Here is a 24,590-nt window from a genome sequence, read left to right as displayed (position 1 = left end):
TTCGCAAGTCCAGAGGTCTAGCCAGGTGTTTAGACGAGGCTACAGCTCCATGATTCCTAAGGCACAGGGCTTTTCCTATATTCTATGCCCATCATCCCCTCTTTTTAGTTCTACTGAGAAGGTTCAAAGAGGGCAGAGAGAATTGACAAGCTATTTCCAATCCTTTGACAGCCACTAGTTCAGAATTATCAGGTCATCTGTAGCATATTATAAATATAAATGGCGCTATGCAGGTTCATTTACATTTATATCGCCAGGAACGGAGGCTGAGTTGTGAACATTTTTCTTTAATTGTGAAAAACTGAGTCATTTTATAAAATATTGAAAACAGAATAGTGGATTTCACAAACTTCTCACCATATGACCCCTTCAACTTATATATTGTGTAAACTTTAGTTATAACCTCAAATTCTTTGCTGTCACTCGTGTCAAAGGGAATTCACACATGTGCCTGATTCTTGTCCATTGATAACTGCAGTAGTTGTGATATGGTCTTCTGTTATACATCCCACCCTCCACCCATCGATTCTTCCAAGAATGTCTCCTTATCTGTACAGTTGTGATTTTCGTAGTAGTTAGGCCCATTTCACATCGTTCCATCGCAGATACGGCGGCAAATAGTGCTTTTTCTTCTTTCGCAAAACCGGGCAGCTGGGCTTGAAGGGAGCGCACCCCATTATAGCCAATAGAGTCCGCTCGGCGGTGTTCGGTCCTATCCACAGACAGAACTGTTCGGTCACAGGATTTCCCTTTCCTGCTCCCCAAATGGAGCAGGAAAGCGGAATTCCCAGTGCAGGTGTGGAAGCGTCCTTACTGAATATTGTAATACAGTTTCTAGCATGAAACTTTTGTATATAATGTTTCATTCTTTCATTTAATATATGTGAAGGAAAAAACCTTTTTTAGCACAGCACTGCTGTTTTTGTAATGACTATAACTAGAAAATCTTGAACTCTACTAATGGCTGGTAGGAAAATTCGGTCTTAGCGTCTAGTTGGAAACTATCAGCAGGGCCTAGTGCTGCTTCTCAAATATTTCTTTCAATTCGTGTAAGTGACACAATTTGTGCAAGATGGTGGATGAGTGATTTCTCCTGTAGATGGCAGTAATTCGTCATAAATCATGTTATAGACCTTGTTGGACTGAGATTCCTATGCAGACGACCATCCCTCCATTTACACGTCCACTTTTAATTATATTGTAAATTTTGCAGTTATCATTGCACAGACAGCACTTGTCATCAATAAGGTCTGATAGGTTATTTATGAATCATCCCATAAAACCTTAGTGACAAGTTACGGGCTTCCAATGGGGTTGCATTTGGCTGGAGCCAGTCATTGTGTCACATCCTGGGCCGCCGGAGGATACTCTGGTACTCTGATGGCCTGGCAGAGTGGGAACATGCTCTATGACAAAACATATCTTGCTTTACCAGTCCAGGCACAAAGTGCCACTAAAGTAAGTTTTGTACTTATGTTCCCCTCCCCATTACACGTGTTTTTATATAGGGTATATATTGTATGCAGATGAGGCTCAAACCTGCAATTTGGGCTAGCTGCAGCTTTCTTTCTCTTATTATTTTTTTTTCATTTCTGTTTTTAAATCTTTGTGGCTCTAGAAGGTCATGAAAGACCAACATTACAGAAGAGTCCTATACAGATGGAACGGATGTTTTAAAATGTTCAACTCTCCAGAAGTGCTTAAACAGCACAATGAGGCACATATTAGGGTGGTTTCACACCTGCACGGGGGATTCCGTTTTTCGTTAAGGAAGCAGGAAAGGGGAAATCTTGGGGCCAAACGGCTCCACCTTATGGCATCACTGAACAGCACTGAACAGACCCCATTGACTTTTAGCCAGAAGAAAAAGCGCTGTATGCAGCTCTTTTTCTTTCGGTATTGTGTTCCGGATCTGTGACGTTGGAGGTTCCAATGCAGATGTGAAACCACCTTTACTGGTGTTGCAACAGAATTCTGGTGTGAGACTACCTACACATGAGTGAGCACAATATCGGGCCAAGAAACGCGGCCCCATATGGTGCTCGTCAACCTGCGTTTTACCCGCGTATGTGAGGCGATTTTCATGCAGAAGTGCATCACATCCCTTCTGTGAAACTGTGATCCTCTCGAATGAGTTTCAAAGGCGAGAGCATTGGAAGTGTTTACCATTGATTCCCATTGGAAACCTCGCTTCACACTCACATGCACATCGCACGGCACGTGAGAGCTATGTAATGCGTTCTGAGGAATGCGAAAAAGTAGAGTATGCGGTGATTTTTTTCCCTTGTCACATCGTAGTGAGGGAAAATATTGCTCATGTGTATGACTCCATTCAAAAGAATGGAGTTCATATTCACACGAGCTTTGTAGTCTCGCAACACACAAAACTCTTGCGAGATTCTGAGCTGTGTGAAAGAAGCCTAAGTGGCACTTAATTTCGCAAAATAATTTTTGCAAATAAATTTAGACAAATGTACTAGTGATTTGCGCCATGAATAATAGATATTATGCCTCAATTTTCAAACATGTCTAGAAAAGGGGGCGGGCTTTGAGTAGAATTACGTTTTTAGACAGATTTCAGAATTTTGCTAAACTTGTGTCTCACTCCAGTAGATGGGTGATGTACAAAGTGAGTCCACATATTTAGGCATATTTAAAGTTGAGACAAATTTATCAACATTTGAGACATTTGATGAATTTTTTGCATTTTACACCACAGAAGGGGGAAAAACTGCCAGAAAAATGGCAAAAAAGATTTTCCTGATGATAAATATCCCATTATTTCTTGGTAATGATTGGTAATTAATTTATATAACTGGAGGGAAAAACAACCTACATCTGCAATGTTCTGTATTGTGGTCATCTGCTTGACATATGTTCATAGAGTCATAGAATGGTAGAGTTGGAAGGGACCTCCAGGGTCATCGGGTCCAACCCCCTGCTCAGTGCAGGTTTTACTAAATCATCCCAGACAGATGTCTGTCCAGCCTTTGTTTGAAGACTTCCATTGAAGGAGAACTCACCACCTCCCGTGGTTGTTGGGTTATGTTATTGGGTGCGTTAGTGGATATAATTGCACCACATCATATGAAGATGCTTCTCTGTGTAATTCATAATTTTACAATTTTTCAATATACTTTCTGCACCAATTCCTCCAAAGATTTCTGCTTACTGATATAAATGAGGAACCTTCATCATTTACTTCAGTGGGATACAAATCTGTCCTGGTCATGTGATGGACACACAGGTTCTTGGCTTGTTACAAGACATAGCTCTGACTGTATTTCACTGAGCCGCACATCAGTGCATTCATCACATGGCCTGGACAGATTTGTATACACCAGAAGTAAACTGTTACGATACTGAGTGCGCCATGACTTACAGCTTGTGGTTAGAGGTCCATAATGATGTCACCGCATTAGCCCCAAACTATGTCATGCGTTGTGCGGTGCATGCGCTGTGCCATTCTGCACTGGACACCAAGGAAATAACATCTCCATCTAGTTCCAGCACTGATATGCTGGCTGGGTTGCCTTTCAGCCCAGTCAGCCAGTTTCTATGTAGGGGTATTTAAACTGTCACGTTGGTACAAGGGTTTCCAGTTATATGTCCTAGGTACTGGCCATCACACTATGCCAGTGTATTCTGTGTATTATGGCTCAGAGATCCAGCATTTAGCTAGTTAGTTAGTTTTGTGCTTAGTCTCCCCTAGGTCTCTGTGGTTTAGTATAAAGTGTCAGTCTTCACTAGTGCACTGTGGACTGGTTCGCAGCCTCTCTTCTGCAATGGTGGTCGCCCTTCTCGGGGTGGGTGCTCCGCTTGAGGTATTGGTTCAGTTCAGATGGTTCTGTTGAAGTAGATCACCACTTTCACAGCTCCTCATTGCACTTCACTGAAGTACTATAGCCCGTCGGTTTATGAACCCAAAATTTGTCACTTGCAGTCAGTACTAGTTGTGAGATAAACAGTGAAGGTTCATGAGATCTTAAAAATGAAGGAACTGATACACAAAGTAATTTACAAAATGCAATTTGTTATAACCGTTAATACCCCCTATAATAATAACAGGGCATTTTACTGAAGAACTGATTTAAAGGGTTTTGTTCAAGGTTCCGATTTCGTCTTGACATGACCATACATTCTAACTTGTAGATTTTTTTGTTTTCTATAATTCAGGCAATTATCGGTTGAGAATGCCAACCTACAAGAAAGTGTTGAAAAAGAGAGCAAAGAGAAAAAAAGGTTAAGTCGTACCAATGAAGAACTTGTATGGAAACTCCAGACTGCAGAGTCCATGAGTCCTATCAAGTATCCCTCATCTCCTGTCCATCAGTCTGCTTCTTCTTCGGGTCCACTGTCGCCCTCTAAAGTCAACTCTGCTCAGAGATGACGATGCAACAGCATATGATGAACAAGCTTTATTTTCCGTACAGTTGCTTGCAGTGAAGCAGTCCTTGGATTCCCGTGACTGCATGTTAAAACCCAATGTACCTTTTGGAACACTGGATACGAAGGTACAATTTCATATGGACCTCAAGCCAAGGAAACAAAGAAAAAAACATTCCACTATAACAATTCCTCAAAAGCCACACCAATATTTCAGGTTACATACAGTCCAATATGCTGGGGTAATATATACAATATGGTTATTGTATACATGATTGCACACACTTTACAGGTTGATTTGTACATAAAAATGCAATGTATATATGAGAGCTTGTGTATTTTTGTTTTTTATGTTGCTGATGTGTTTGATCAGCTGTTTTCTAAGCCGTGCCTCTGTCTTCTACCTGAATGGGACATGTTTTCTGTCCATCTCGTTTTTACCGCTTATTGTAACAAAAGTAACATTCATCTATACGGATGTAACAAAAAAAAAAGCGCCTTCCAAATGGTACCACACAATCACCAGCTATGTATTACTACAGGTTAAGGCTGCCTACGCAATAATCCAATGCTTTGCCCGCATGTCAGGCATTCCTTTCCTCCGTGTGATTTGTTACAAGGCTTCACTGGATATTTGTCTCTTTTTGGATTTGATGTTTTTGAGAACTAAGCTTTTATGGTCAGTAGGGGGCAGTGTGCTTTTGGCTTAGACCAGAAAATGAGAAGCGAGGTGTACATAAGTTAGATACTACCTTCCAATCTTCAATGACTCTGCTTCCAAACTCCAACCACATCATACAGCATTGACTTTGCTTATGTTGGCTTGGACCATGTTACATTGTATTCTAAAGCATTGTTGTGTTTAGTCATAGCTTCTGATTAATCTTCCTAAATGTGTAAGAACGTGTCCTTTTTACATTTTTTTCCTTTTTTTATACATTTTGTAATGCACATGTGAATATAGGATTCTGCCTGCAGACAAGCACCTGATTTCTTAGTTCGTTTTTACTAGGGGGTCTGTAAAAAAAATTTCTAAGTCAGCAATGCCCACTCGAAAATAATTAAGAGCTAGATAGAAATATTTATTTTGGAATGTAATATCAATTTATTACAATCGTATTATTTAAAAAAAAAATCTCTATTGGCATTCATTGTGTGTTTATACTCAGTCGTCATTTAGTTAGCCATGTTTGCTCATGTATGAAATTCACCTTTCCACTGTGATTCAATGATAAGACAATAATATAGGTTCTGTACCATAATGGGTGCAACGCAAATGATTGAGGGGATAATTATCTATTTATTTTATAACCAAAATATGAAAATCATTTTATGAGGAAATTGAATAAATCTTGTGACTCTGCCATGACTTACGGGTTGTAGTAGAACTGCAGATCACCATGACCTTTTCCTACTGATAACCTGTCCCCAGGATAGGTAATCAATGGCTGATCCAAAGGCTTCCACCATTCGAGATCACCACTGACTTCCGTGCAATGCTGTCAATGTGATCAGAGCTGGTAGCAGATAGCATTGTCAACATTGCAATGGCCTGGTTTGGTATAATACATAGAATTCAATGGAAGCTGTGCCTGTAGTAACACATCAGGCCACTGCAATATGGACAGCACTATCTGCTTTCACCGTTCCCCATAGTGACAGCGGTGCTGGGAATTAGCTGATCGGTGGATCGCTGCCGATCAGCTATTGCTTACCTATTCTAAGAATAGGTCATCAATAGGAAAAGTCCTGACAACCTCTTTAAGGCTTCTCTATCAGGGAAAAGTTGCACAATAATTATGTTAAAGAATGTTAAATTGTTGGAATGCTTGAGACTGGCAGAAATTGTCCAGAACATTTTCATCTTCTGGAGATTTTGTCAAGGTCGCTTTGACCTCCAGTTTTATCACATTGATTGTTTGCAGTGTTTTGCTTATTATATCTCGCCGACTGTTTCTTTTTATCAACACCCGTGAAATATATAGATATATTCAGTAATATTCCTGCACGGTTGTAACAAGTGTAGTTAGAAACTGAAAGGATGTTAAACTGTTCACAAACCTTTCCTTTTCCAATCCACTGTCTGACGTCTGAAGACATTCTGATTGAAGACTGTACAGCTCCGATATCGGAAGACGTCCAGCAGGGTATTCTTACTGTATATTACTGGCCACGCTGTTGTCGGGGGCCTCTCCAGCATGTCCCATACTGCAGTACTGACTCTAGCCAGCAGATGGCGCCATTGTATAATGGCAGAAAGAGAGAGCCCCCTAGCAAACCCTAAATCTAAAATTGGATTGCAAAGCGTTAAGCATCAAGCTAGAAAAAAGCTGGACAGTTTAGGCCATGAACCAAATTACATTTTCTTTATAGGTACGACTGTTCCTGACACAACAACAGCCCTGGAAAAGAAAATCGATAACGTTCAATGGTTTTGCTATTTGATCATTTTTCTTTGGCTTGGTCCTTAGCTGATAACTTTCATAATATATACATGAACTTTTTGGTGAGTCACCTCTTGGTGAAAGTAATTCCTGGACGTTTTTTAGACCAACTTCTTCCACCTGCTTAAGCAGCTGGATGTCTTCTTGACTATCATAATCCATCAGGGTTCCTGTTATGTCTGTGGTATTGTACATACACACGGATGCAGCAAGGTTTAACTTGACTATGATAACTTTCTGTGACAATTTATCTTATCTTAAGCCATTAAAAAACTATTGTTATCTTAACACAAGAAAGCCATTGTAAAGCAGTTGAAAGGGTAAATAAAATGTGGCACACAAGGTTATCATAACGCATTAATTTTCAAGTTACAATTTGCTACACCTGTAGATCCCACATAAATCTGTCATTAGCATACTCTAGTTAAGAACTGCCCCCCCCCCCCCCCCCCGTCTGCTAGTTTTCAGAATGCTACCGTCCCTCTGTGAATGTCCACTTTTTATCACTATGTTGCTTTTAAGGTCAACATTTTCTACTCATTAATTTAATAATATACTGTATCTTTCAGTGCTCACAGCTCCTTTTTTCTATATTGAGTTCAAAATCCACTGCATTGCCAGAATTAAGGGGTTTTCCAATAGCAAAGGAACATTTGTATAGGTAGGGAATGGGTTAAAATTAAAAATAAGCCAGACTTACCACTCAGATACCCTACCCAATCCAGTGCAGGAGTCCTGTTCCTCGCCACTCCAAGCCCTTTAGAAGCTACAGAGGTCACATGATGTTCATTGTACACAAGGCCACTCAACCAATCACAAGCTTCATCAGTGATACTGATTGGTTGAGCAGTTATTTGTACAGTGAATGGCACCTGACTGCTGCAGCTTCTTCAGGGTCCAGAGCAACGAGGACCGCACTGGACATCTGAGTGGTATGTACGGCTTATTTTAACCCATTCCCTGTCTATATCATTTTTCCCTTTTACTGTCAGAGTTCACAAATAAATGTGCACTGAATTCTGGAGTTGAACAAAATCAAGCTGGTAGTTAAAAGTAGACATTTGTTTTTCTTGTCCCCCACTTCAACATGAAGTCCTCATGGACTGTGCCCAAAAATGTAAAATGCTTGCTTTACTTTAGCAACAATACCTTCTTCTCAGGGAGTGTTCTTGCTTCATCCGAGATAGAAATATTTATTCAGTTTTTAATTTTAAGTTCCATAAGTTGACATTGTATTAACTTTACCTAAAAACTATCAGTTGTAATGTAGATGGATGACATGAGCCATCACTTTCTAAAGTCATGAGGATACATCACTTCGCACCTTACTAACCTCATCCACAACACTGTGTAAGAAGAGACATTCGGTACTGATCAAGCTGGACCCTTGTCCTTCTCAAAAGATACTACGAAGTGTTAATAGCTTCTCGGCTTTTCCTACTCCTCACTTTTCCTGTTGAACGTTCTCCTCTGTCTTCATTTATAGTAATAGAGAATAAAATCACTGTTTGTAAAATGGTAGACTCAGTGGAGCTTGTTTGACCATTTCCCAATGTATGGCTTATAGATGACTCATTTGCCACAATCTTTCATACAAGGCTGTAAAGGTGAACAAGGATACAAGACCAACACCAGATGGACCTACAAGCTGTTAAACAATACCATGAAATAAGATGTAATGGTACTCAGCACATGCCTGGGTCCCTTCCCTTTAGTATGTGTAGCCATGGCTCCATTGAGTTTTTTGTGTTCAGTGATGGAAATACTTTAAAAATGTAACTTAGTTTTAGTCTTCTGCCAGGTATCCCTATGTATCCTAATTACTGATTTTGTGACTTAAAGTAACACTCCATGAAAAATGATTTACTATGGTGAGTCCAGTACCGGGCCGAAGGGGTGGTTTATGACACAGGGATTCTTACTTTGTCTTCTACCACCTCCTCAGGTGCCATCAACCTTGTCTGGTATGTTCCTGTAAGAATTTTTAGTGATACATTTATTCTTACAGAAATGAAATAGGGATAGGATTGGACCATTATTATAAGGGTATTCCAGGACTTTAACTACTGATGACCTATCTTCAGGATGAATCATCAATAGTTGATTAATTGTGGCCTGCCACTCTGGATCCCCACTGATCAGCTGATAATTTGGCCCACTGTCAGTGAAGCTGGCTGGACTTTGTCATGGATGGTCAGGGGAGGAAGTGTAATAGCCAGCTTCACTCTCATTGAAATCAATCAGAGCACTGCCTCTTATTACACCTCCTCGATGTCCGACCCTGACCACAATGAGGAGCCAAAAATGTTATAGGAGGCAGCAATCCCATTGATTTTAATGGGAGTGAAGCCAACTATTACACTTCCTTTCCTGACCCTCTATGATGATATCTTGCCCGCTTGGAAGGAATCCTGAGTGGTGTGTCCCTGTCCTGAGGATAGATCATCAGTAATACCCTTTAAATAAGTAAAAGAGCACAAGTTATATTTGTAAAGATTGCAATTGTCTAGAACTTGTATCCCCTACAAGTGACTTTGCCATTGGCTATGTACTACCGGCAGGTACATGTAAACTCTAGCATCTGTGTAAAAGATTTAACACCAGTTTTACTATTTTTTCTGTTTTCTTTGTACAGTATAGAAAGTATTTCATTGTATTTCAGTTATTTTTCTTGAAAATAGCTATTACAGTTGGCTTCATAACACATAAATACCTAATGTTTATTATCTATGTATGAATACCTAATGCTTGCCGTAAACTACTGTAAGTTATGGTGCTCATAGGACAGTTCCCAAGAACTCACTGGAAAACACATCACCAGAGTTCTTGGGACCTATCCAATGAGCACCATAACCTAGTTTACAGTGCTCATAGGTGATGACAGGTTGTCTTTGGGGTATTGGTGGCATATTACTTAGAAATTCCATCAGTCAGATCTGTGGCAATCTGACCACTGTGATCCGCTTGAACAAAATTGCATTAATGTTACCAAATAACTATGCCTCTTCGACTGCATCAACTTATTTTTTCAAAGGGTGCATAGTTGTCCATTAACTACAATAGAATGGACATTAAATGCCGATAATGAGGACCTAAACTAATGCACCCTGTACAAGACCTTGATAAGTTAGAGTGGGGGCAAACATTAATTTGAAGAGTGTCCTGTTGACATCAATCTGGCAGGTTTTTTGTCTGAAACTGAAAAATATAGTCTGCCACATGGGGCATACATAGAGAAGATAGCAAAATGGTGCCCCTTTCATCATATGCCTACCATGTGGCACATCCACAAGACTACCAATACTTTGTAATAGAGGGGATTGGCTGAAGCCCTACCTGGTCTAGTTTTCTCTTCCTCACTCTGCTAATGTTGTAGTCCTTGGGAAGAGGGACCACCTTTTCTAAATCCCCTTCCACTAGAAAAAAGTCTAAGCGGAGGCCTCCTCAGTAGCCACACGGGTTACCTTTAGGTACACTCTTGCCTGCCGTATTTTTATGTCCTGTCACTTTAAGAAATACAGATTGCTAACATTTTTTGGCATATTGTCATTAATTTATTGAATGTGTACATGAGCGCCCATAGACAGAGTCCTGAAAATATGTTGTTACTTATAGCCACATAACAGATATAGTAATGAATTACTACATTACATTTTTGGGGGCCTTTTGCAAATTAAACTGTAGGGGCCTGTAGACTTTTACATGCTTCTACTGTTACAACTGAACTAAACAACCTATCCCCCTCCTTTAATACTAGTATTAGGCTTACCATCCAGACGTACATAGGGAATATTTTAATACTTCTACATGGTTATACCATGAAAGTACAAACATAACCGGGCAAGATGCCCATGAGAGAGACTGACTTGGTTGTGAGGGCTGAAGCTGCAGTTGGTATTATTGTATCTTGTAACCACCAGAAGAATAGGTGGAGACAAGATACATGCCCACAAGAAAACGCCCCCAATTTTATTGGCTGCGCTGGAGGATACCAGCCCATGATTTTCCCTCCTGCCTCATTTCACCCATCCCTCCTCGGATGCTTTGCTTGCCCTTATTCCCTTTTCCTGCTCCTGTGGCATGGCGATCCTGCTGAATAACTACGCTGCTGCTGCTGTGCTGCTGCGTGTAGTGTGCTACTGTGGCCCCTCCAACCTGCCTGTGCTCACCGTCGGCCCAGTGGCTGTGCTCCCTGTTGCCCCGGTCACTCACTCATGAGGTCCGCTGTCCCTCTGCCTAAGCCGGCGGTGCCACTCCTGGTGTTTATGCAGTCCTCCTGCCGTGTCCCAGCGTGTTGGCGCTGTCTTGCTGGCATCTCACAACAACAGTGGCCGGTCTCCTTCGCTGCCTTTACCTCTGACCGCGCCGCCACCCCCAGCCAATCAGAAGCTGGGGGCGTTACTACATTCATTGACAGCTCGTACCTTGTCACCACCCTTAACTTTCGGTGGTGACAAGGTACAATAATACCATTGCAGTTTATGGTCCCTTTAAAGCAGGTAGATGCATCATTTCTTTCTTCCCTGCACTATCCCGTATACAAATTTAACTTTGCAAATCACTTTGATGTATAGTTTCAGCCAAACTGCTGATAGTGAGATAATGGCATAAACACCATAAATGCAAGGTAGAAATTCAGTTTGGTCATTTAGCAACTGATAATATCTTGGTCCATATTATTGATTTCTTTTTGTCTAATGCTCTAGTGCTCTAGTGCTCAGACCTCTTTGTGATCTGGCAGCAGCTTTAGGTCGGGATGTTGCTTTTTACAGATATATTATGTGAAGTCACTTTGTAAATACATTGCTTTTCTTATTTTGCACTGTTTGTTTCCATGGGTGCATGTGTTACAATGTTTTGGACCTTTAGCCCTTTATCGGGCTGCAAGTAGCAGGCAAAAATCCATATGCTCACTTGGTACAAATAAAATGTATGATTTCCATTAAAAAGTCATGGATGCTGTCCATTTAAAAGTTTAGATGTTCAGATCTTCCCTAGCAGCGGGGACTTGGAAGGACATATAGCACTCACTATACTGTCAATTGGGGTGTATTACCTCCGTTCCATTTTGCACTGATCATGAATTAAAGTCTGTATTAATTACTTAAAGCTACAAATACACTTCAGCTAGTCGTCTTTGGAAACAAAAAGTGTGTTGTCAGACACTTCCTTAGGCCTTAGTCAGACGGGCGTTTTTTGCCGCGATTTGCGCATGCGCATGCGTCCGGCGATTTTATAAAACCATTGCTTTGCAATGGTATCGGACACATGAGCGCTTTTTATGCGCTCGTCTGATAATTTATAGAACAGAAATCGCAGATCGCACCTATCTGCAATCTGCGATTCCTGTTCTCTTCTCTATATGCGCTGAGCCAATCAGGGGGCAGGTCTGACTCACACCCCCTTCACACCCACTGCAGGCCGGCCGCGCGGAACTCCGGCTGCCGGGAGCAGGTAAGTATATATATATTCTTTATTTTAACACTTTTCTGGATGAATTGCAGGGAAGGGCTTATATATTTAAGCCCTTCCCGACAATTCATACCACACTCGCCCGCAGCGCATTGCTTTCAATGGAGCAGGCTGTATTGCCGCTCCATTGAATGCAATGCGCTGGACAGCTCCGGCCCGTTTCTAATGAAACGCGGCTAGGAGCAGATTTTCCGGCGATTTGCGGATGCGCATCCGTCATGCGATCCGCAAATCGCGCGAAAAAACGCCCGTCTGACTAAGGCCTTAAAAGGAATGTGTTGTTTTAGGAAGTGAATCTAATAGACAAACTTTGTAAGACATCATTAGATGCTATTGCTCTTGCTGAATGGTCCTCAAACACCTGTTCAGGGTGCCAATTCAAGCACACACCTTATTGCCAGATAGACTAAGGGCATGCCCACATTATGCCTAAGGTTGCATGCACACAGGCGGGCGGATTCCACATGCGGGAGCCCGCAGTGGAAGCCAACCTTGTGCGCATCCTGCATTCGAGCGCACCTGCTTTTCTTCTTCTTTTTCCGTACTACTGATAGTTTGGAGCCGTGCATGAGGCCCAAGAGGCATACCCTACTAGTGTATATCAATGTCATAGAGCAGAGGTCCCCTCTATGTCCCAGAATGTTGAGCCGCTCTGTAAGAGCAACTTTCCTCCTGGAATTACTGGATGGCCATTCATCTGAATGGCCATACTGTAAAACTACTTTTTACCTGCAGTGAAATCCAGCTGGCTGCGACTTTCTGCGACAAAATCAAATGCTGAATTGTCCTCAAACACCTGTTTAGGGTGCCACTTCAAGCACACACCTGATTGCCATGTAGACAAAGGGCACGACCACATTATGCCTAAGGCCACATGCACACAGGTGGGCGGATTCCACATGCGGGATCCCGCAGTGGGATCCGACCTTTTGCCCAGCCAGCATTCAAGCGTACCTGCTTTTTTTCTTCTTTTTCTATAATGCTGATAGTTTGCACGGCTCGCCATCGGATGTGCGCAGTACAGATTTTTTTTGTTTAAACTCACGCTTACTCCTGCGGCTCATCTGCAATGTAAACTGCGGACAGGCCGCGGGTTGGGCGGCTTCCATTGACTTCAACAGAAGTCATCCGTGTGGGAACCACAGTAAAAGTTTTCCATAGCATGCTATAGAGGGTTATTGCTGCAGAAGTCTGCTACGAATTTTGCAGCAAAAAGCCGCCCGTGTGCATGAGGCTTAAGAGCCATACCCTACTAGTGTATATCAATGTCATAGAGCAGAGGCCCCCTTTATGTCCCAGAATGTTGAGACACACTGTAAGAGCAGCTTCCCTTCTGGAATCACTGGATGGCCATTCATGTGAATGGCCATTCTGTAAAAATCCGTCTGGCTGCAACTTTCGGCGACAAAATCAACTGTTTTCCAGGGGTGCTAAGAACGGGACTCAAGGCAATCGGCTGATTGCTCCAAGCTCCATATTCTCAAAAAGGGATTCTGCATCTTTGCACAACCCCCTTAAAATACATACGGTGCTTGTTGTATATGTTATGGCACCCAGTTTTTGATTTAGAAGAAATTAAAATATTTCATAGATATTCGTAACTGAAAGTGGTCTGCCTGGTGATAGATGCCACTTATGCCATGTTTACTTTGGATTCTATTAGAATTTAGGTGTGAATTGTGCATCAGTCCTGACAGAAACCATTGGCACCGCTGGCAATGTAAACGAACAGACAATTGTATTCCACAAATCTGCACAAAATAATGAACATGATACAGATTTTAAAATCCACCAAGTGTTCAATATTGCTGCATATTTAACACAGAGAAACTGCAGATTAGCTCTATTGAATTACTATAGAGTTAATCCGTATGCAGATCCATTGGCACCAAATGTGGCAGAAACCTGGGTTTCTGATTCTAAACCCTGCCATGGATTCTCACAGAGATCCACAGTGTGAAAGTAGAATCTGACAAGTTAGTGGAACCTCAGTAATGCACTGTGACAATAGTTTGTCTTGCATCAGATTACTATAGCATACCTGGTATAGAAAACACTTGCGAGAATATGCAAATCAACAAGGTAATGCAACGTATTTACAAAATGACTGAAGATATTGTAAGGATTAAAGGGGCTGTCTCATAAAAGGCAACTACTAGTTAGATTAAAACCAGTCTAGTGAACAGCTGATCACCACAGGACCGGCTTTACTAACCCTCGGCAATATGGATAGGCACGTTCTGAATATACATTTTGTCCAAAAAAAATCAAGCACCTAGAAGGAATTGTGTGTAGTGGACTTCTTTTTCCACTTGTATAGATCTTGTTGACAACTAGACGCCTCTACGATGTAATCCAAGAGATTTCACCCAGTTAACTGAGTTTGAGAGGGGACTCATAATTGGAATGTGAGAAGCTGGATGGTCAAATTGATGAATTGCCCCCCCACCTGGGCCGTTCTGACCAGACTGTTAGGAAGTGTTGGGACCAGTGGATATGTGAGGGCACACAAGGCGACTGGGCTTAGGATGACAAACCACCAGTGAAGAGGATTGTCTCATTGGTTGACAAGCATGAGCAGCGCCAACTGTTTTGTCGTCCACCATCCAGAGACAGGTGGCAGCATCGTTACAGGCCCGTCTCTGGCCAAATTATTTCCAGGCATGTGGCTGAAGGACATTTGGTCTTATGACGCCCATTACATATACTGCCTTAGATACCCACCCAGCATTACCATCCATTTGCATTGATATCGTGAACAACAAAATTGAACTGCTATGGAGTGCGCCTGGGTTGTCTTCAGTGATGAATCCAGGTTAAGTTTGGGCACGGAGGATGGCCATCTTCATGTCTTTAGACTTAGGAGTGAGCGCCTCAATCCTGCCTTTGCTGTGGAGTGAACACTAACCCCACTGATGGTGGCTATCATATATAACAGTCGGTCACCCCTAGTAGTGGTAGGAGGGACAATGACAGCTCAGCAATATGTTCAGGACATCCTGCAGCCACATGTGTTCCTCTCAGCAGGATAATGCTCGGCCACACACAGCAAAGGTGTCACAGGAATGTCTCCACAACATTGTCACACTTTCGTGGCCTGCCTGGTCACCAGATTTATCGCGACTAGAACATGTATGGGACCATCTGGGACGCCAATGAGTTTACACAATCTAGAGGCTCAGTTCCAGTATACGTGGACCGATATACCAGAGGATACCTTACAGAACCTGTATGCCTCCATGCCCACCTGTATCACATCTTACATCCAAACTAGAGGCGATACAACAGGGTACTAGAGCCTCCATGCCCACCCGTATCACATCTTCTATCCAAGCTAAAGGCAGTACAACAGGGTACTAGAACCTCCATGCCCACCAGTATCACATCTTGTATCCAAGCTAGAGGAGGTACAACAGGGTGCTAGAGCCTCCATGCCACACGTATCACATCTTGTATCCAAGCTAGAGGCAGTACAACAGGGTACTAGAGCCTCCATGCCCGCCCGTATAACATCTTGTATCTGAGCTAGAGGTGATACAACAGGGTACTAGAGCCTCCATGCCCACCAGTATCACATCTTGTATCCAAACTAGAGGCAGTACAACAGGGTACTAGAGCCTCCATGCCCACCAGTATCACATCTTGTATCCAAGCTAGAGGTGATACAACAGGGTACTAGAGCCTCCCTTCAAGTGTTCAGTTTTCCACAATTAATACTCCTTTTGCTCTTATATTGTAATCACTTCATATTAACGTTACGATCACACAGAGAAAGTTTCATTTGATTCCGACAACTTCTAGCGGAGGGATTGTATTTGACAATGAGCGTACATTTTCCCTGCAGCACTTACCATCCACATAAACTGCCGCCCACGTAATGCACAGACTGCCGAAGTCTGAAAGGTCATAACAGGAGAGGCTAAGTGTGGGATTGACCCACATGACATCCAAGTACCCCTATAGGGCATATCAACAGGACTGGTCTCTAATAAACAACCCCTTCAATTCTATATGTAGATTTGTCTTAATATAGCAGTTTCCAAATAAAATAGCAATAAGTGCGGTTGTTTTGGTACAAGGTATGTGTGTCGCCTGTGCACCCCTAATATTGTGAGATGAACCCTGTAGTTCTTCCATTCTCAGGATTGTCTATTTCATGATTTGCATCTCTTTTTTTGAGCTACTGAAAATTTGGTGGTTTCCACTGTCAATAATAAAAAATAAATCTCACAAGATGTGTCCTCGTCTTATGTGCTGGAAACCCCCAACGGTCTCACTTCTTCTACAGACTATATATGTGCATGGCTACTTCTGTCACCAGGAAGGATATTATCATTACAAAGTGAGACTCAGAAGAGTAGTCCATCTCTGATCCCATCACCACACTCCTATTAAAGCTGTCTAAAAGCAAATCTGTCTGTTGCCCATAGCAACCAATCACAGTGCAGCTTTCATTTCTTATACTGCTGGGGTAAACTGAAAGCTGCTCTGTGATTGGTTGCTATGCGAAAAACAGATTTGCTTTTAGACCGCTTTTTTTATAAGAGCGTGGTGCCCATAGCAACCAATCACAGCGCAGCTTTCATTTTACCTCATCACTATAAGAAGTGAAAGCTGCGCTGTGATTGGTTACTTTAGGCTACAGGCATGTCATTGGTGTGCACTCAGGTTTTTTTTTTTGTCCCCGTTGACTAGAAAATAGGAGACTGTTGACCAAGGAATCAGACCAGGATAGGACATGTTGTGACATTATAATTATATTTTTTACAGTTTTTACGCGTTATCAGTTTGTGTATTAAAAAAAAGCATGTCTGAATAACGTTATTGACGTCAATGTGTCTGTGTGCAGTCAGTTGGACATACAGAAAGCACACGGATTGAGAATCATTCCCACGTCTCTTTGCAATTACTGACATGTGGATGTGGCCAGTGGGCCAGCCCTGGGCACCAGAATTGTGGCATCCAAAAAATGCAAACTTTTGAAACTTTTGGGACTTCTGTATGACACCCCACTTTTTTCAAAAAATGGGTGGGGCCCAGCATTAGGGAGCATGGCCACAAGTGGCTCGTCCTTTACTATCATCTATGCCAGAAACTGGCTCAGAGGATATAAAAACCCTACTCCAACTCTTAGCTGGTGTTTGCTTTTCATCTGGCTCACAGAGATGTTGCCAGATGAAACAAAGGTATTAAGAGGCTTTCTAAATTGTCTTCTTGTGGCATGAGTAAATAAGCAGTCATTGTGTTTAGCATGGTAAACAATCACCCCTCCCTTCAAGTTGTACAGTCTTTCAAAGACTGAATGAATGCCATTTAGATGAAGCGAAAAGCAAACGAATTTACAACCATTTATATGCAAGCTGAAACTCAGCGATAAACAAATGAGCGAATAGTGCATGATGGCATCACACATACATATATTATATATATATATATTATATACACATACATATATATACACACACACACTATATATATATATATAAAAATACACACATATATACATACACATACACACGTAACGATTATCACGCAAACTCGTTTGTATGAGTTTTGAGCGATAATCATGTGTAAATGGGCCTTTAGAACAGAGTAAATAGCCCCTATTGAGTCCCATGGTGCTACGCCAGAATTCTGGCATAAATTGCGCCTTATATTTAGCGCAAATCAATTTAAACAGATTCACCATTGATTTTTGTAAAAGTTAGGCCTCTCATTACACTTTTTTTAAGTTTCAAGCGAAAGGGTTGAGGTTTGAGTGACGTAAGATTTTTAGACAGATATCAATTGATACATTTTAAAAACTCAAACCTTTTGCACAATTTCACTCTTATAGGTGAGCGGTGTAAAAAGTGCAGGAACATTTCCAGACATATTTAAAGATGCAACAAATTTATCAACTGACAATATGATAAGTTTGGCACACTGCAGTGGAGAGGGGAAAAGCATGCCAGAAAAGTGTCATAAAAAATTCCTTAATTCCTTATTCCCATTGTGTGCATCCATATTGATATCCACATTCTAATTCAAACAGTGGCAGATATGTGTATTGTGAATTTTTTTTTTTCCCCGAGCTGTGTACCTGAGATACAGCGGTGACAAGATTTCGTTGCTATGCAGTGTATTCCTGCACTTGGATTTTAAATGTCCTGATACAGAAGGGGTAAAGCAGCTTGCCCATTCTCTATTTCAGGATCAGTGGCATAGCGATAGGGATTACTGTTGTGACCAGGCCCCTAAGCTAGGGAAGCCCAAAAGCCCCTCACCACTAATATTACTGGGCTTTTCATCCCCAAACCCATTTATCCAACGGAGTGGTATGAACATTGAGACTTCCTTCCTACTCCGTCACACACCAGTGCTGCGCTCACACTGTCTGTTATGTGGCCAGAGTGTAAAAAGGCTTCTTCCCCCTCCTCTGATACTTAGAATGGCTCCTACTAATGTTCATAAAAATTAAGAGTACACTAAGCTAAGGGCTTTCTTTTTTGTAAGGAAGCATTAATACTTTTTAGAGATCATTCGGGAGGTATTTCTGCATTAATACTTACTAGAGAGCATTATTACATTGTAGGAGCAAGAAAAAGGTATTATTACTGTGTTGGAGCACAAAGGGGGCATTATTACTGAGTGAGGCACTGAGGTGATCACTTTGGGGGTAGAAAAAAATAGCACTTTTAATGTCTGAAAAACTGGCACTATGGTTTTCAGAAGTAGATGTTAGGGCTCACTACCCCTGATTGACCCCTGCTAACATATGGAACCTTCTGGGTTTGGGTACAGCTTCAGCTTCTATCAGTTGAGGCTAAACCCCCCAGCTGATAGTCATTTATCCTTGGTGGTAACTGCCCAAATACAGCCAACTGGTCACTTTCTCGTTCTTCTAGAAGGCGAATTCAGTCTAGACCCCACTGAAAATCAAGAGCCATCACTTCCTAGAGGTGGGATTTATGAATCCCGTAGCCAGGAAGGGATCTTGCCAATGACAGCAAGAAGCCCGGCGAAGCTCCAGAGAGCAGTGGGAGGGACCTGGACTGTAATGCAGCTAGGACTTCTATTTCAAGCCTCCCCAAAAATACAGAAAAATTAATGTAGGGCTTATTTTCAGGGAACAGGGTGGTTATTAGGTCGCCCCTTAACGGTCTTTTTCTCTAAACTAAATAATCCCAATATTAATAAGGTCGCTGAATATTGTATCCGCACATTCCATTTATTACTTTAGGTGCCCGCCTTTGTACCCACTCAAGCTCTGATAAGTCTTGAGTACTGGTGTCCAAAACCGCACACAATAGTCTATGTGTGGTCAGACCAGTGACTTGTAAATAAGAACAGTGTTCTCGTCCTGCGCCCCTAGACCACTTGATGCACCCCATGATCCTATTCGCCTCGGCAGCAGCAGCCTGACATTGGTGTTTTAAGCTTAAATGGAGCAACCAAAGTCCTTTTACATGTCAGTGTTACCCAGTGGTTTCCCATTTATTGTGTAAATTATGACATGTATTTCCTCTGCCCATGTGCAAAACCTTACATTTATCACTGTTAAATCTCATTTGCCATTTTTCTGCCCAAGCATCCGACTTCTCAAAATCCTCTTGCAATCTCCCTGCGTCCTCTTATGGTAAAGGTCTTTACTAGAGATGAGCGAGCACCAAAATGCTCGGGTGCTTGTTATTCGAGACTAACTTTTTGCGATGCTCGAGGGTTCGTTTCGAATAACAAACCCCATTGAAGTCAATGGGCGACCCGAGCATTTTTGTATATCGCCGATGCTCGCTAAGGTTTTCGTTTGTGAAAATCTGAGCAATTCAAGAAAGTGATGGGAACGACACAGCAACAGATAGGGCAGGCGAGGGGCTACATGTTGGGCTGCATCTCAAGTTCCCAGGTCCCACTATTAAGCCACAATAGCGGCAAGAGTGCCCCCCCCCCCTCCCAACAACTTTTACTTCTGAAAAGCCCTCATTAGCAATGCATACCTTAGCTAAGCACCACACTACATCAAACAAAGCACAATCACTGCCTGCATGACACTCCGCTGCCACTTCTCCTGGGTTACATGCTGCCCAACCCCTCCCCCCACGACCCAGTGTCCACAGCGCACACCAAACTGTCCCTGCCCAGCCTTCAGCTGCCCTCATGCCACGCCACCCTCATGTCTATTTATAAGTGCGTCTGCCAGAGGAAAAGCAGGCACACACTGCAGAGGGTTGGCACGGCTAGGCAGCGACCCTCTTTAAAAGGGGCGGGGCGATAGTCCACAATGCTGTACAGAAGCAATGAGAAATCCAATCCTGTGCCACCTCCATCTGGAGCTGCACATGGGCATAGCAATGGGGAACCTATGTGCCACACACTATTCATTCTGTCAAGGTGTCTGCATGCCCCAGTCAGACCGCGTTTTTTTATAAATAGTCACAGGCAGGTACAACTCCGCAATGGGAATTCCGTGTGCACCCACAGCATGGGTGGCTCCCTGGAACCCACCGGCTGTACATAAATGTATCCCATTGCAGTGCCCTGGACAGCAGAGCTAACGTCAGATTAAATGCAGGTGGGCTTCGGCCCACACTGCATGCCCCAACCTGACCGGGGTTTTTAATTCATAGACACAGGCAGGTACAACTCCCTATTGTGAAGTCCCTGTGGACCGACAGCATGGGTGGGTGCCAGGAAGCCACCGGCGGTACATAAATATATCCCATTGCATTGCCCATCACAGCTGAGGTAATGTCATGTTTAATGTAGGTGGGCTTCGGCCCACACTGCATGCCCCAGTCAGACTGGGGTTCTTTAGAAGTGGACACATGCAGTTACAACTCCCTGTGGACCTACAGCATTGGTGGCTCCCTGGAACCCACCGGCGGTACATAAATATATCCCATTGCATTGCCCATCACAGCTGAGGTAATATCATGTTTAATGCAGGTGGGCTTCGGCTCACACTGCATGCCCCAGTCAGACTGGGGTTCTTTAGAAGTGGACACATGCAGTTACAACTCCCTGTGGACCGACAGCATGGGTGGGTGCCAGGAACCCACCGGCGGTACATAAATATATCCCATTGCAGTGCCCAACACAGCTGAGGTAATGTTGTGCTTAATGCAGGTGGGCTTCGGTCCACACTGCATGCCCCAGTCAGACTGGGGTTCTTTAGAAGTGGACACAGATGCATTTACAGCTCCCTGTAGACCCACAGCATGGGTGGCTCCCTGGAACCCACCGGCGGTACATAAATATATCCCATTGCAGTGCCCAACACAGCTAATGTAACGTCAGCTTTAATGCAGGTGGGCTAAAAATTAATTTGATTACACTGTAGGCGAGGGCCCCCAAAAATTGGTGTACCAACAGTACTAATGTACGTCAGAAAAATTGCCCATGCCCAACCAAGAGGGCAGGTGAAACCCATTAATCGCTTTGGTTAATGTGGCTTAATTGGTAACTAGGCCTCGAGGCAGCCCAGTTAAAATAAAAATTGGTTGAGGTGAAAGTTTCAACGCTTTAATGAGCATTGAAACGTATAAAAATTGTTTACAAAAATTATATGACTGAGCCTTGTGGGCCTAAGAAAAATTGCCCATTCGGCGTGATTATGTGAGGTTTCAGGAGGAGGAGCAGGAGGAGGAGGAGGAATATTATACACAGATTGATGAAGCAAAAAGGTCCCCGTTTTTGATAGGGATAGAGAACGATGCTTCCATCCGCGGGTGCAGCCTACGTATTGCTTAGGTATCGCTGCTGTCCACTGGTGGAGAAGAGAAGTCTGGGGAAATCCAGGCTTTGTTCATCTTGATGAGTGTTAGCCTGTCGGCACTGTCGGTTGACAGGCGGGTACGCTTATCTGTGATGATTCCCCCAGCCGCACTAAACACCCTCTCTGACAAGACGCTAGCCGCAGGACAAGCAAGCACCTCCAGGGCATACAGCGCGAGTTCAGGCCACGTGTCCAGCTTCGACACCCAGTAGTTGTAGGGGGCAGAGGCGTCACGGAGGACGGTCGTGCGATCGGCTACGTACTCCCTCACCATCCTTTTACAGTGCTCCCGCCGACTCAGCCTTGACTGGGGAGCGGTGACACAGTCTTTCTGGGGAGCCATAAAGCTGTCAAGGGCCTTAGAGTGTTCCCCTGTCTGTGCTGTACATGCTGCCTGATCTCCGCGCCTCCCCTGCTACCTGGCCCTCGGAACTGCGCCTTCGGCCACTAGCACTGTTGGATGGGAATTTTACCATCAGTTTGTCCGCCAGGGTCCTGTGGTATAGCATCACTCTCGAACCCCTTTCCTCTTCGGGTATGAGAGTGGAAAGGTTCTCCTTATACCGTGGGTCAAGCAGTGTGTACACCCAGTAATCCGTAGTGGCCAGAATGCGTGTAACGCGAGGGTCACGAGAAAGGCATCCTAACATGAAGTCAGCCATGTGTGCCAGGGTACCTGTACGCAACACATGGCTGTCCTCACTAGGAAGATCACTTTCAGGATCCTCCTCCTCCTCCTCAGGCCATACACGCTGAAAGGATGACAGGCAAGCAGCATGTGTACCCTCAGCAGTGGGCCAAGCTGTCTCTTCCCCCTCCTCCTCCTCCTCCTCCTCCTCCTCCTCCTCCTCACCACGCTGAGATATAGACAGGAGGGTGCTCTGACTATCCAGCGACATACTGTCTTCCCCCGCCTCCGTTTCCGAGCGCAAAGCGTCTGCCTTTATGCTTTGCAGGGAACTTCTCAAGAGGCATAGCAGAGGAATGCTGACGCTAATGATTGCAGCATCGCCGCTCACCACCTGGGTGGACTCCTCAAACTTTCCAAGGACCGGGCAGATGTCTGCCAACCAGGCCCACTCTTCTGAAAAGAATTGAGGAGGCTGACTCCCACTGCGCCACCCATGTTGGAGTTGGTATTCCACTATAGCTCTACGCTGCTCATAGAGCCTGGCCAACATGTGGAGCGTAGAGTTCCACCGTGTGGGCATGTCGCACAGCAGTCGGTGCACTGGCAGATTAAACCGATGTTGCAGGGTGCGCAGGGTGGCAGCGTCCGTGTGGGACTTGCGGAAATGTGCGCAGAGCCGGCGCACCTTTCCGAGCAGGTCTGACAAGCGTGGGTAGCTTTTCAGAAAGCGCTGAACCACCAAATTAAAGACGTGGGCCAGGCATGGCACGTGCGTGAGGCTGCCGAGCTGCAGAGCCGCCACCAGGTTACGGCCGTTGTCACACACGACCATGCCCGGTTGGAGGCTCAGCGGCGCAAGCCAGCGGTCGGTCTGCTCTGTCAGACCCTGCAGCAGTTCGTGGGCCGTGTGCCTCTTATCTCCTAAGCTGACGCTTGCCGACCGCTGTGCTGCCACGCCGCGCGACACCGACTGCTGGCGACGTGCTGCTGCTGACACATCTTGATTGCGAGACAGAGGTTGCATTGGAGGAGGAGGAGGAGGTGGGTGGTTTAGTGGAGGAAGCATACACCGCCGCAGATACCACCACCGAGCTGGGGCCCGCAATTCTGGGGGTGGGTAGGACGTGAGCGGTCCCAGGCTCTGACTCGGTCCCAGCCTCCACTAAATTCACCCAATGTGCCGTCAGGGAGATATAGTGGCCCTGCCCGCCTGTGCTTGTCCACGTGTCCGTTGTTAAGTGGACCTTGCCAGTAACCGCGTTGGTGAGGGCGCGTACAATGTTGCGGGAGACGTGGTCGTGCTGGGAAAAGTAGTGGCGACTGGGAACTGAGTAGCTCGGGGCCGCCGCCGCCGCCATCATACTTTTGAAAACTCCGTTTCCACAACCCTATACGGCAGCATCTCCAGGCTGATAAATTTAGCTATGTGCACGTTTAACGCTTGAGCGTGCGGGTGCGTGGTGGCGTACTTGCGCTCAAACACTTGCACTAGCGACGGCTGGACGGTGCGCTGACAGACATTGCTGGATGGGGCCGAAGACAGTGGAGGTGAGGGTGTGGGTGCAGGCCAGGAGACGGTAGTGCCTGTGCCCTGAGACGGGGGGTGGATCTCAGTAGCAGGTTGGGGCACAGGGTGGGAGGCAGCGGTGCAAACCGGAGGCGGTGAACGGCCTTCGTCCCACCTTGTGGGGTGCTTGGCCATCATATGTCTGTGCATGCTGGTGGTGGTGAGGCTGGTGGTGGTGGCTCCCCGGCTGATCTTGGTGCGACAAAGGTTGCACACCACTGTTCGAAGGTCGTCTGCACTCTCAGTGAAAAACTGCCAGACCTTTGAGCACCTCGGCCTCTGCAGGGTGGCATGGCGCGAGGGGGCGCTTTGGGAAACAGTTGGTGGATTATTCGG

The 24,590-nt window shown here is 44.3% G+C and overlaps 1 protein-coding gene across 1 annotated transcript in view; it reads left to right on the top strand.

Moving 5' to 3' along the window:
• The window catches only part of MTUS2 (microtubule associated scaffold protein 2), a 353,509-nt gene extending 346,233 nt beyond the window's left edge, over positions 1–7,276 (top strand). Inside the window, exon 15 of the mRNA XM_066583183.1 lies at positions 4,177–7,276. Coding sequence (XP_066439280.1) covers positions 4,177–4,390 — 214 coding nt within the window. The 3' untranslated portion in view covers positions 4,391–7,276. The remainder of the gene's footprint in view (positions 1–4,176) is intronic.
• The last annotated feature ends 17,314 nt before the right edge of the window (positions 7,277–24,590 follow it).

This window comes from Eleutherodactylus coqui, chromosome 1, assembly GCF_035609145.1.
Source record: "Eleutherodactylus coqui strain aEleCoq1 chromosome 1, aEleCoq1.hap1, whole genome shotgun sequence".
In the NCBI taxonomy this organism is placed as follows: domain Eukaryota; kingdom Metazoa; phylum Chordata; class Amphibia; order Anura; family Eleutherodactylidae; genus Eleutherodactylus; species Eleutherodactylus coqui.
This window is presented reverse-complemented; position numbering and strand designations above follow the sequence as displayed.